This window comes from Apis cerana, linkage group LG8, assembly GCF_029169275.1.
Source record: "Apis cerana isolate GH-2021 linkage group LG8, AcerK_1.0, whole genome shotgun sequence".
NCBI classification, from domain to species: Eukaryota; Metazoa; Arthropoda; class Insecta; order Hymenoptera; family Apidae; genus Apis; species Apis cerana.
Genome location: NC_083859.1, coordinates 5,220,410 through 5,234,706, shown reverse-complemented (window position 1 = coordinate 5,234,706; position 14,297 = coordinate 5,220,410). Strand labels below are relative to the sequence as shown.

General features: G+C 32.6%; 1 protein-coding gene across 6 annotated transcripts in view; it reads right to left on the bottom strand.

Annotated features, from left to right (window-relative positions):
* Positions 1 to 708: 708 nt before the first annotated feature.
* LOC107995299 (uncharacterized) overlaps positions 709 to 14,297 on the bottom strand; it is an 88,648-nt gene continuing 75,059 nt past the window's right edge. For all 6 annotated transcript variants that reach the window (XM_062078262.1, XM_062078264.1, XM_062078265.1 and 3 more), the window contains one exon: positions 709 to 12,561. In XM_062078262.1, coding sequence (XP_061934246.1) covers positions 12,502 to 12,561 — 60 coding nt within the window. In that variant the 3' untranslated portion in view covers positions 709 to 12,501. The remainder of the gene's footprint in view (positions 12,562 to 14,297) is intronic.

Genomic DNA, 14,297 nt, shown 5'->3' with positions numbered 1-14,297 from the left:
GATGGAAGGTTCATACTCGTGTAGAATTTTTTTTAATCAGGTTCAATTTTCTTCGTATATTTCTTATGGCGAACCTTCTACTTCGAACATAAGAGAAATTTATATGAGACACAATTTTCACGAGCATTCTCTTTACTATGCTATTCTTTTATTTATCTTATTATCCCGTGTTCAGCACTTTTCTTTTTAGGATGTTCATTAATTATTATTATAACAAATAATTAAAAAAAAATAATTAAATAAAAGAAGAGAAAAGTATATTCCTTCTTTTCTCTTTTCTTCCTTTCATTTCAAAGTTACATTTCTATAAGTACAGATCTACAAAACACTCGATTATTATTTGATAACTAAATAACAGTTGATAATAGGGAATAATAATGAATAATTTGATAACAGGATGAAATTTAATGTTTAACTCAAACTCTTGCCAAGATTATTTCATGTGCATAGACTTAACACGTGATATCTGCTGTATATAAATTATCATCTTATATTTTTCTAAAAATCTAAAAAAAAAAAATTAATCCTTAAAACAAATTTATTCAAAAGAAAAATTAAATTACTTAATAATTTTTTTATCCATTTCATTAATCGAAAAACAAAGTCCATTTAAGAAAAAGAAGAAAAAAATAAAGCAAAAGAATTGATTTTTTTCATCGAACAAAAAATCGAAATTCAAGGTATACAATGATTTAAAATAAAGATCAATTGCAATATAATTCAGGATTTAATATCTTTTACATTAGAACTACACACTTGATACATATTCTTTTACATTTGCCATTTGTCGTTTTACGAGAGCGTATAATACTCTGGGTCTCTCTGGGCGAGAGAATCACTCTATACATTCTCACCCTCTTTCACCATAGTCGCAGCTTATCATACATTGTATAATACCGTTATCATACCAGACTCGTTGCGCAGCCGCAATCGATCGCGTTTCCGACGGCACGAGCACCAGCATTTTTATCCTTCGTTCTCGCTTTTTCCCGACATCGTGCAATCCACACCTTCTGAAGCGAAAAGAGTCGCCGTCGAAAAACGTCGAGAACGGAACACAAAAAAGATGGCCACAACATCAATAATAAATGTGATAGATGCATCTATTATTATCATCTCTGAAGGATTGCTGATTCGTGATCCGCGTATTCATTATTTTGGAAAAGATGTTTTTCACTCTCTCTCGCGAATGTCGCCCTTTTGGAAAAATTTAAATCGAGTTCCGTGATGATTTTCGATCGAATTTAGAGAATAAGGAAATCTAAAGGTATTTTTGATTCGTATTCTTAAACGCAAAAATTGCTAAAAAAAAAAAAAGAAGAGGAGGGAAAGGTAGAAAATGGAATGTTTCATGCTTAATATAAAATGTAAGATGATGTGGTGTAAATGGAAATATATAAGATCAGAGGGATTTAAAGTTGAAAGTATAAACTGGCTTGGAAGTATAAACGGTTATGCAATGAAATGAACACTCGGATTGATTCGATAAAAGTTTCATAGCCGTTGCTAAACCTAAAAATCCTTCGACTCTTTTTTTTGGGATTTATCGGTTGAAAAAAAAGGATGTTTTAGGAGGTGTTAAGAGATGTTGGTAAGTTAAATTGGATTCATTATGTTGTGCAATAGGAAGTGGAATTAAGGATATTTATAGTGAAGATTATTTAAGAGCGATATAACAGATTCGTTTGATTGCATAAATGTTACTCAATAATACATAAGAAAATTTGAGGATTATATCATTTGTGAATTTGTATTGTATCGTTGTTTTATAAATTTTATATTATCCGTTGAACATTTTATGGAAAAATAAAAATTCGAAACAAATCAGTTCTGGGTATTGTTATTTGAATCAAAAATATTTCGAAAATATTTATAATTATTTAGATATGCATATACATTTATTGCACCAATATATTTGAGAGATATTCATTATCATAGAAAAATATTCAATGTCATGTTATATTAAATTAATTATCTCTTAAATCATAACGAGAATACAAATAGTGATTGTCCATGGATTAAATCAGTGGTAAAGGTCAAGCATTATGTCTTCGATATTGATCTTCGCGATATTAATTATTAATAAAGTATCAATATTTGTTTTAGTCAAATTATGCAAGTTAATTAATTGATCAATTCGACGATTTATTTCACAATAAAATATTAAAAGTTACGATAAATTATTTGATTCAGAGCTGGGAAGACGATGGTTTTTAAATCACCTGTTGAACGCGTTTCGCTAGAGTTCGAAAGTGAAACATACACTGAAATATAATACTTACTTCTGCCTTTCTCGTTTAAAATTCAACTCAATTTACTTGTTATTTATATTTAGAAGAAAAAAAAAATCGAAAAGAAACGATATTTTATAAATTTTCGTAAAAATTTAATTTTAAAGTTAAATTAACTTTTGGCGAACGTATTTTCATATTGCATATGCATGCCGATATCAAGGATTCACCGTTATGAGGAGAAATGAATACGATTTCAATAATTTCAATCGTATTCAGAATTCGTTCTAATTACTTTTCATCAACCGGATTAAACGTTATACTCATTTTTATGCGCGATCAACCTCGTTGATCGATCCTCTTGCTCGTTTTAAGCCGTTTCTCCGTTTGTCCTTCGTTGGTTCCCATAATTTTAACTAAACTAGATTGTTACTGTCTAGCTCGTCGTGGTTTTGCGTCATCGATAAAAATTCTACTCCTCTCGCCTTGACTCACTTTCGTGTCATCCTCGACAGATTATAAAGGCAGATATAATTTCGATGCAACATTTATCTCTATTTTTTTTTTTTTTTTTTTTTTGCGCCATTGATATCTGACGCGAATAAAATCGAAATCAAGTATCTCCGAATTATTTGATCATTATTTTAATTTGAAATTGTCAAATTATTTATTTAGATTACAAATTAGGATATTTTAAAGAGATATCAATATTAGGAAAAGTGTGTATCCTATCTATTTCGTCTTATATATGAAATAAATTATGAAATAAATATACGCACGTTATAAAAATAGGTTTCAGATCATGAAAATCATAATGTTCTATATATCACTTTTCAAACATCATTATTTTTATTGTTATAATATAAGTAAAATATAATAACAATCAGTATTTTTTAAATAAAAAAATTTTACAATAAGACATAACTATGATATCGAATCACCATAGAAATTAACGTATCAATAGATTTATTGGTATATGTACAAACTGAACATAAAATGTCTTATATGCAAAAGAATAAAAAAATATAAAATTATTATATGAATTTTAATAATTTACTTAAAATTATTTCAATTGTCTGAATAAATTTTTCCTCGAATAATAATAATAATAATAATGATAAACGTGTAAAAGTATCAGTAAATTAACTCGTGCACCGATTCTCCAATAAGGCTCTCCAATTGATATAATCATTAAAAGCCACAAGAATATTTTACTTAAACGAATTTATTTTACCCACAAATGAAATATTGTATTCTTATAACATTGCAACATGCGAGCAAAATGATAAAAAGAGTGCTTCGTCGCCAATATGGCGGGGTTTCGACCGCAATTAATTCATTCCCAATTCTCCGTTACATTGAAACGAACAATCGAATTCGATTAAATGAAAATTAAATCTCCTAACGATCGGGGTCCACACTCGTTATCCTCGTTTCGCCGTTCAAATATCCATCCAACGATCCACGATTTTACTACGATTTACAATTTTCAATAACGAGTGCGTACCCTTATCTTAATCCTTAACTGCCATTGCGAGATAATTAAAGGACGTAATAAAAAACGATTCACAATTTTTTCAATTAATTTTTTCAATTAATAGCGTTAAGCATTTTAATTATCTTTATTTTGATCAGAAATTCCAGAAATATAGCGAAAATATTGATGATATTGTATTATATATCTCGATTTCACCATAACAGTTAAGGATTAAGAGAAAAGAGAGAGAGAGAGAGACAGAGAGAGAGAGAAAGAGAGAGAAAAGATTACCAAAGAAACAGTGTCGGGAGGATAATAAAATAGTAAGAAAGCACAGTCTGGATGAAACAAGCATCGCACATTTATTCGAGAAGCATGAAAAAGAAAAACAGGCGAGATTCGGCGGCGTTTCCTGTTCGCCCGAAAAAGAAAGGGACACCGGCCGAAAAAATTGACGCATAAAACGACTTTTTTTGTGTCTTTTACGCGCGTGTGTATCTATCCATGTATGTATTTATCCATGCGTGTTTGTATACGTGTGTGTGTGAATGTTTGTATGTATCTTTTGCGTATATATACAGAGATATATCATCTAAAAATATATCCTCGAAGCTGGCGACGATAAAAATTTCACGTAAGCTAGCAAACGCCTGCGTATCTCGATATATGTGTGTACGTGTATACGTGCATGTATGTGTGTGTGTGTGTGTATGTACAACAATTTTCGATTCCAATCTCGTTCCTTTGATTTGTTATTTCGCCATTTACACGAATCGTTAAATGAAAAATCTTGTCTCTACAAGGGGAGTGGAAATTAAAACTAGTCGTCGTATCAAAAAAGAAACTGCTTTTGTATTGTATAGAGTTCTCGGTGTATGGCGACCGTTTTCTTAGGATGCGAGGCCAACGAGACTCTGCCCTTGTTATTTTATCGGTGATTAATCGACGAGTTGATTTATATTTCTAACGTTAAATAACAATAGTTAATCGCGTTATGAATTATTTACGAGTTATAGATATATATCGTTCGATGATTGTTGATAAAATTGTTCATAACGAATTTCAACAATTCATAGTTTTATAGGAAATTAGATTCGATACATTTTGAATATTGAATAATTTGACTGATTTAATTGACGAGTTTGAACGATTCTTATACATATATATCGTTATTTTACGTTTTAAATAACAAGATGAAACGGAATGCATTCGCATTTGCATCATGAAAAATATCAAATTGTCGTCAATCGTGGGATATCGTTAGGGTGAAATTACAATGGCGTTGCATCGTTGGTCTTCACAGGGCCTTATGCGTGTGTCATTGTTAAATTGACGCTTCTTCTTGTTGGCTAACGCGATCACTCATTGCCGGTGTCGTCTAACGTGATTGTTTCTGATTGTTCTTCGCGCTCCATCGCTCTGCTACATCGATTTTTTTTTTTTTTTGATGGGACGCCCAACCGGCCGCAACAAATAAATCGCAACGATTCTTCCTGATCGAGAGATTCATCGTGAATATTTTCTGAATCAAAAAGAAAAAAAAAATTGTGAGAATAAGAATAAGGATTTAAAATTTTTTTTTCATATTATTCACGATTAGAGAAACACATGGATGAGTTAAATATCAGATCTCTGGATTTTTAGAATTCTATTTTTAGAATTTTTATTAGTTTCTTTTATCGGCAAGCGATTTTTTCGTCTCACTTCCAGGAAATTTAATATTAGGTATTTTCGAGTAGAAAACGTTTAATCAGAGAACGAAGATGGAACGAAAATATTGAATTTCATTAAATTTCTCCTTCTCATAAAATTCAATCATGGAAATTCGAGACGAAACGGACCGGTTAGGCGTTTAACACGATTACAAATTGTTGGAACGTATCGCAGACTGAACGAGAAAATTTGCATGCGTGCCGTTGAATGTCGCAGAGACAACAACAGCTGAGCAACAGGAAGTGTTCTAAATCTGCGCATCGTTCAGCGAATATTAAAAATATTCTGTTCTGATGAAAAATATGTAGCGTAGATTCTGATATGTTCAGTTCGCTTAGCCCTCCGTGGACCCAAAGTCTCTTAAACAATCCTGAAAGCTCATTTCAAGCTGCTTTTAAACTTTTATATAACTTATGCACATTTCCTTTCATAAATCAATGAATACTTAAACCATTCTCGAAGATTACGAACATTTCTCCGATAGTTATTATCGATTTGATTAAAAAAAAAAGAAGTATTTTGTTTGAGTAAAAAACTTTCTTTATGAAATATAATACAAAATACAATAAAATAAATAAATAAACAAAATTTACTTTAAAATTATATCACAGTGTCCACTAATTTATGAAGAACTACGAATGCAGAATGATGAAAGAAAGGAAAAGAAGGGCGCAAAAAAATAAAATAAAATAAAATAAAATAAAATAAAAAAATATCCATTTTACCCGAGGATATACCCGAAACTAAGTTTTAAGCCCGAAAATGAAGTTTTAAGCTCGAAAGTATACGGCAGTAGATCCCGGAGGGTTAAGGGTGCAACCCTGTATTCGGATGACTCGATTAAACAAAGTCGTCGAGTAAACGTGCTCCTCTTCCTCGAAAATTACATCAAATAACTACGGAACAGAAACAGCGCGTCTACCAACGAACGAATCTCTGGCACTTGACGTGTTGCTGTAAACGAGAAATGGCGGCTCGTGAATCCTCGAGTCCTCCTCCTCGGACGAGCGGCCCCTTTTCGAAAGAGAGAAAAAAAGAGAGAGAGACACCGCCGCCGCTTGGGAATGATCGGAGGAGGACTTTTAAATCGCCTCGTTCCGCTCGTTCGAGCATAAAATGAAACTTTTACAATGATCTGGATGTAATACTGAATTGACCTTTTGCAGGAAGGGGAGAATTTTTTTTTTCTTTTTTTTCCTTGCTTGACGTGTATCGCGAGTCTCTTCCCTTTTCTTCCTCCTCTTCCTCCCTTTCGAGCTCGATCTTTTTCTTCTTCTTCTTCTTCTTCTTCTTCTTCGATTCACATATATGTTTTGTAATATATTGCAGTATAGTTGAGCCTCGTCGGTGTCTGCCAATATTCTTTTAACACATTTTTTTTCATTTTTTTCTTTTTTTTACCTCGAGATTTATAGTCTATCGATAGTTCGATATATTATTATTATTCGTATAATCCTAGTATATTTTCTTCTTTTTCCTCTCATTTTTTTCCTTTTTTTTTTATATTTGTTATATATATATATATATTTGTTTTCTTTAGTCGGTTAATAATCGTAAATCCTTACAATCTAGTTTTTTTTTTTCGATGAAACGAAAAATTATACATATATTATATTCCAACGAATTCTAGAAGGCTGCACACTCTCGGGACCATGTGCTTCTCATTTTTATTTGCTTTTTTTTTCTTCTTTTTTTTCTTCATATAAACAAGCAAACACACACGGCAGTACAGCAAACGCAGCAGGTCTCGTTTCGTTTCGTTTCGAGACGCTTTCGATCGTTTTCGACAGCCTGATCATTTTTCTCGTGACGTGGACAAGCTCTTCGTGCGTGCTCGCAATTTCCTCGAGGTTCTTTCTATATTTACACTCTACAAATCCTTATCTTTCTTCCTTTTTACTTTTTTTTTTTTTTACTTCTTTTTTTTTTTTTTTAACAAACCTTGGAACGAGTTTTTAAAAGAAGAAGGTGGGAAAAATTTACAAGTTTTAAATCGCTTTTACAAAATAATCTTAATTAATTTCGCGCGAATATTAATAATTATTGAAATTATTGAATCGTTACAAGATTGCACGATCGAAAAGATAACTTTTCCCAATATATTAGTGAGCTCGCAGAATTCACCTGTCCACGATTTCGAACGAACTAGATTCGAAGAATTTAAGGTAGGTATCGCCTGAGACACAGTCAAACATTTACCGCTAAGCTATATAATAACATACTTTTAGGAGGAGTTAAAGAAACAGAAGAGGAACAGGAAATGGTAAGGAACGCAACAGGAGAAATTCAGCGGGAGGAAATTAAGAGGGGGAGGGAGGGGGATGATTCAGCCCATTTATGAGTGGCCAATCTTTGATCATCTCCTCATCATCACCGGTATCATCGCCAATATAATGAAATACATTTTTTGATCAACACGAACGAAATTTCTACCATGCTTGCATAAATGGGTGAACGATTGCGTAAAAATCGTTCTGGACGCGTGTGTTCGTTTTTCCTTAATTGGAACCTCTCGTCCAGAATGATTGCGACGCCAATTTAAAAGTGAATTTTATTATTTTCTCTTTTTTTTCTCCTTTTTCCTGTCTTTCTTTTTTTTCTTTTTTTTTCTTTTTTTCTTTTTCATTTTTTTCATTCTCAGTCTTCGAAATCTGTAGTACGAAAATAAAGTCGTCGAAGAGGTTTTTGAGTTCAGCAGGAATCGCTCGATTGTTTTGTGGTCGCAGCCCAAAGAGGATGGATCTATTGTGTGCTGCCATCCTGAAACCGGAACCGGAACAGGTAGCGTTGTCGTACGAATGTTACTGTTACACGCCCCCTTGAAACCTCGGACACCCTTAATTTGTACTTTAACACGAGGATACCTGATTGCCGTGACAGCGGTGGCCTCGTAATCACGCGTTTTTCAATCAGATCCAGCGTTTCCCAATCTTTTTTGAACTATTTTTTTTTTTCAATAAAGATTTTAATATCTTTTGAACCAAGTTATTATATTTCAATGTGTTTTGAAGATTTTAATATCTTTTGTATCGTGCTAACACTTTAATGCTTACTCAAAGACTTTTTTGGATCATGTCTCATTTTCTAAAAATTTTAATGCTCTTTAACATTATTAATCGTTTTTTAATTAATATGAAAGTAAAATTTGGATAACAGAGCATAAATATCCAAAATCTTTATTATTTGAAAGAAGAGATCCTTTTTCTTTTGTTTTTTGTTTTTGGCAAAATATAAATATAAAGGAAACTTCAATTCTCCAATTATTCACAAACTTTTCTCGGACAATTATTCAACTTTTTATATCATAACAAAGTGTCAAATCATTGCAAAAGATATTTATATTGTGGCTCTGAAAGCCGCGTATTCTCTTATGTTGGGAAACACTGGATTAAGTGAAAATATCGATTATTAAATGTAGATCAGACGTCGTAGACACATCTGCAGCTTGATGTTTTTTTCCTCTTTCTTCTTTTTTGTCAAATATTTTCAATATAAAATTTATCCTTGCTAGTCGTGTAAAGAAATACAAATTTTGGTTGATGGAGTTCTATTTCAATTTCGATAAGTAAAAAAGAATTTTGTAATTATTTGATTATTTTTTATTATTTTTTATCCTCGAAAATAGTTTTTATTATTTTCTTTGCGAGTGTATCCTCGCGAGTAACGATTCTGTTCAACGATCTGTCTCTTTGATTTAATTTATCGATCATGCTTCGTTGCATCGAGAGATATTTAATTCATCCTGATTAATGTTCTCGTTGTTAATCGCTCTCGTTATTTTTCATAAATTGAAAAATCGTTAACGCACAGAGAGGCTGTTGGAAAATGAGATATCAGAGAACAATGAAATCTGCTCGAAATGACGGATGAAATTCTTTCCCTTCAAGTGACAGATGATTCTCAATGTAGAAATGGATTTCTGACAGCAAGAAAATTGATCGTTGGTTCGCAATGGCAGGAAATAGTAGAATCCAGAAAGGAAGGGAAAAATTATCCACAACAAACTTTCGTTTTAAAATTTTACTTCGATAAATTTTCGCGGAAAAGGAGCGAAAACGATTTACAAAAATTTTTCTGTAAATTATTTAAAATAATTCTGAGAAAATATTTCAAATTGTCATAGAAAATATAACTCGCATTAATTCGCTTCTCGTAAAACAATACAACGCAAAAGATTTCCAAAATTCGCAATAAAATTATTTCACAAAAAATTCTTTTCAAACATTCAACATTTTCAAAACGAATTATCTCCAAATGCTATTCAAATCTCTTCTAATTCTTCCAACATTTTTCAACATGTTTGATAACAAATGAATAAATACCGATTGATTAATTCTCAAATCTTCTTCACCACTTCTGCCGCCCAACTAATTGCACATATATATATAATACCAAATAAAAAAACAAATCATTAAGTCTGGCCAACAACGAATACGATTTCTCTTCCCCCGATCATCCATCAACCAATACGATACGATATCTTGCATGTACCGCGAAACTATCCGAGGAAACTCCACGTCAATTCTCTCGATATGTTTCATAATCACCCCTGTCCACCCTCATCAACCCCTAAACGTCAAGCCGCAGAACGCGTTCATTTAATCGAGCAACGAAATATCCTCACTCCTGTCTGTCTGTCTGTCTGTCTGTCGAATCCATCCACAAAATCGTGTGGTGTTATTCGTATAGACACCGTTTAATAGTAAACGCGTGTAGAACGAGGCCGTTTTGGAATCAAAATCCCCCCCCTCTCCTCCCCACCCATCCATCCATGGAGCACGGATATCCGCCATACTTGTGAGTGCTGCTCACGAGAGACGATTATTCATCTTTACGTTCCCCTGAGTTTGATTTCAACGTGAACATCATCTTCACATCTCCCGTGCGCTCTTTCTTTCTTTCTTTCTTTCTTTCTTTTTTTCCTTTCTTTCTTTCTTTCTCTCGTTTTTTCCCTCCCTTTCATACATCGTATTCTCATACATTATTCACGCACACGCACAAATACTCTCTATTTCTCATCGTTTATGTATGTTATGTATATGTGTGTGTGTGTGTATGTGTGTTGGTGTTGGTGTGGGTGGATGTTTTTACGGTTACACGACGGAGGACGAGAGGAGAACTCTTTGCAAAATAGACGATACGGGGGGAACGGGGTGGAGGAGAATGCGAAACAAGGTTTTCGTCTTCTCGTCGGCACACGTTCCTTTCGCGAGCGTAGATCAAACGTGCGAGGTTCGAGGAGAGGGAGAGAAACGCGGACACGAGAAATTATTTCACAAGGGATCGTGAAGAGGCTCTTGGAACTTGGTTCTCGAACGCGATTCCCGTCCTTCCAATGGATTTCCTTTCGGATTTCGAATCGAATCCTCCCTTGGATTACAGAGCATTTACGAATTAAGAGATTTTCCTTTGCTCTTTGCCTTGTTTTTCTCGGAAGAAAGGATGGATTTCGCTCGATTTGAATGTACATTTAGAAATTTTTTCGTTTTTTTTTCTCTCGTTTTTCCTTTTTTTCTTTTTTTTTCTTTTTTTTTTCCTTTTTTAAACGATGATAATATTTAATTTTTTTGATTTCAATATTTTTAGATTGATACGTTTTTTTTTTTTTGGAAATTTGTTGATTTTAATCCTTGAACTTTTGATTTCAAGTTTGAGTTTAATTCTAAAGATTAAAATTTATCAAGCTTGCGATAAGAAAGATAAGGAAGATCGATGAAATTGGTGAAATAGATGGTTGATTGATTTTTGCGTATACAATTCGTTCGATAATATAGTTTTATCTGCAATTCCTTTAATTTTTATATATCGATTTATAAGATAATTTATTCGATGTTCAGAAAAGTTTCAGTTTGTTTCGATAAAAATATACGTATTGCAATTTATTCGTATTTTTATAAATTTATGAAGTGATTTGATCAATTTAACATATCAAAAAATAATATTGCGAATCGTATATATATATATTTTTTAAAAAGCAAAGTTCTTCTATTTCAAAAAATTGTTTTCAATTTTGTTTCTTCTTTAATGATTTCAAAAAGGCGCTGTTACCTATCAAAACCTATTAAACATTCAATTATAGATATATAAAATTAACGATAAAACGTTAGATCATTAAAATTTCTGTTAAATCTTTCACGAGAGTCGAAAATTCTTACGAATAATTAATATTAACACATCATATTCAATCAACGAGCACGATATTTCAATCAGCCATTTATTTCCAACCAATTTAATATTTTCATTAATATACATGAATTATCTGCATCTTTATTGACATTTCGATCTCGAAGATTTTTTTTCCGTTCGAAGTAACATTTAGCAATTCTTTTCAAGACACTAAGAAAATATGCTCACAAGGATCAAACGAAGAGTATAAAAATTCTAGTATTACGAATAAGGAAGTTATCGATTTTTTAGAAAAAACATTTAAAAATTTGACATCTAAAAATTTCAAATTTTCAGAGTAGATACTTCGATGGTTAAGCAAAGGTTTTAAGAAACGTCACAAGATCGAATTTTCAAAATTTTTAACGAATTTTGACAGTTGAACTTCGATAGCCAACGAAAGCTGTGAACGACAAATATTTAGCAAAAATATATATGTATGTATGTATGTATGTATTGAACAAGAGACACTGCATAAAATTTACAATTTTCATATCCGAATACCGATATTCAAACGATCCTCATCCCATTCCCAATCCATATTCCGATATCCAACTTATCATTTTCTTTTTCTTCATCTTTTTTTCAAATAAATGTTAAAATGTTTCCTTTCTTAAATTGCATTTTTTTTCCTCTCTCGAAGGGAAAAAATAATCTCATCTCTCTTCATCCCCCTCTCGTGCTGCTCGCAAGAGAAACGTTCGCCAGCAACGAAACGAAAGCCCTGGATATGTGTACGGGTACACGAGAGACATGTGTACACGTATACATACATATGGGAATATATATCATATACATATTATATTTATATTTATATATATATATATATATATATGTATAGGTGAATGTATAAAGAAGTAAACTCGTCAGACTTATGATTTTATGCAGATCAGAGGTTCATCGTCAACAAAGGAATTAGCGTCCTCTTGCCCATCGCAAAATGGCATCTGCCAATACGTCAAGGTGAGCTTTCGTCTGGAACAGAGATAGAAAATAGCATTTGTTCGTGATAGCTTTGGCCACGATATTCATTTGAAATTTGATATTGTACATGAGATGACAAATTCACGAATGTACACGTTACATTTCATTGTGGTTATGGTACAGATTAAAATGACAAACGAGATCTGAATGATAAATATATATTTGATATCGTGAAAAATATATACTTTGTAACTATATTTTTTTAAATTTTCAAATTAAAAAAAAATGTAATTGTTTAAATGATTTTTCATTAGTTATTTCTTGATTAAATTTCTTGAAGTATCTTTTATTCTGTTCCTTAAAGAAAACAAAATTTTAATCATAGAAATAGATTAATGGATGTAATGAATAGGAAGAAATACTACAGTAGATAAGCATGCATGCAGAATATGTAATTTTAATTTAAAGTTGGAATTTGAATTTTCTCATGATGTATGTAAATATAAGATATTACTATCAACACGTGTGTTCTTAAAAATATTATAATATAAGAGATAAATATATTTGCATGCGAAAAAAAAAGAAAGAAAACTAAATTCTTTCTATATTTCTCATTATCAAGTTACATTTAAATTGCATAAACGCATAAATACGAACAATTATCTCATTCAAAAAGTGATAAAATTCCCACTTTTTTAAACATTACATTCAAAGTATTAAAACGTACAAAATGAATATCAAAAGAAGCGTAAAATAACTTGCTCAATTCTCCAAACGTTAAACTCATTAATTCTCTTTCATTACAGAAATAAAAGCTCGAAGTAAAATAAATACAGAAAAAAAATTCTCTACAACGTCCAATTTAAATTTTTAATCCTAAAATCCCACTTTCACAAAAAGAAAAAAAACTTGTATCGTAAAATATTACAGAAAAAAAAAAATACATTTTTAATCTAAGAATAACAATACAATTTATCCACGTTCACCATTATTAAACACTGTAGTACCACTACAGTGTTCAAAGTGCACAACGCATTCTCCCCTATTTCCTCGGAAACCGTGAAAAATTACATGGAAAAACTTTCTTCTTCCATGCATAAAACACACGTAAAAAGTATCTCGAGGAATATCCAATCCACGGATCGCAAAGCCACGGAAGACGAACAACGCACATCGAAAAAAAACTCTTCAACTCCCGCCAAAAAAGGCGGGATCCAATAACTCCGCTCCTCGAGTTCCGATATTCCGATCAACCCCACTCCACTTCCTGATCGTCGGAAAGGGGAGAGGAAAAAAAAAACTTCGTTAAGTCAGTTAAGACTGGAAAGTCTCCCCTCTGAAAAATCGTATTCGCGTATTCGCCGAGCCAAACAGCCTCGAGAAAGGTGATCGAGTTCTCGAGAGCGTCGTATATGCCTCCGGCAAAAATTTAATTCGACTAGAAGTTCAACGTTGTTCGGAGTTTAATCAGATCTGCGGACCTCCCACGTTGATCAGGCCAATTCCGTTTCGACAACACGGTTCGTCGTTCTTCCTCTCTTCGTCGTGTTCATCGAACGGAAACCAGGAATTAGGGAGAGAGGAGAGAAAAAACGAAAGAGAGAGAGAGAGAGAGAGAGTGGCGGCGGCGGCGGCGCGACTCGACCAGGCGGAAGGAAAAGAAGCGAATATCGATTTCAAAGAGGCGGAGAAAGAGGGAGAGAGAAAGAGAGAGAGAGAGAGAGAGAGCGTGGCCGGAATCAGGTGAAGAGAAAGGTCAACCGTTCGCCGGATGTGAGGGATGATAA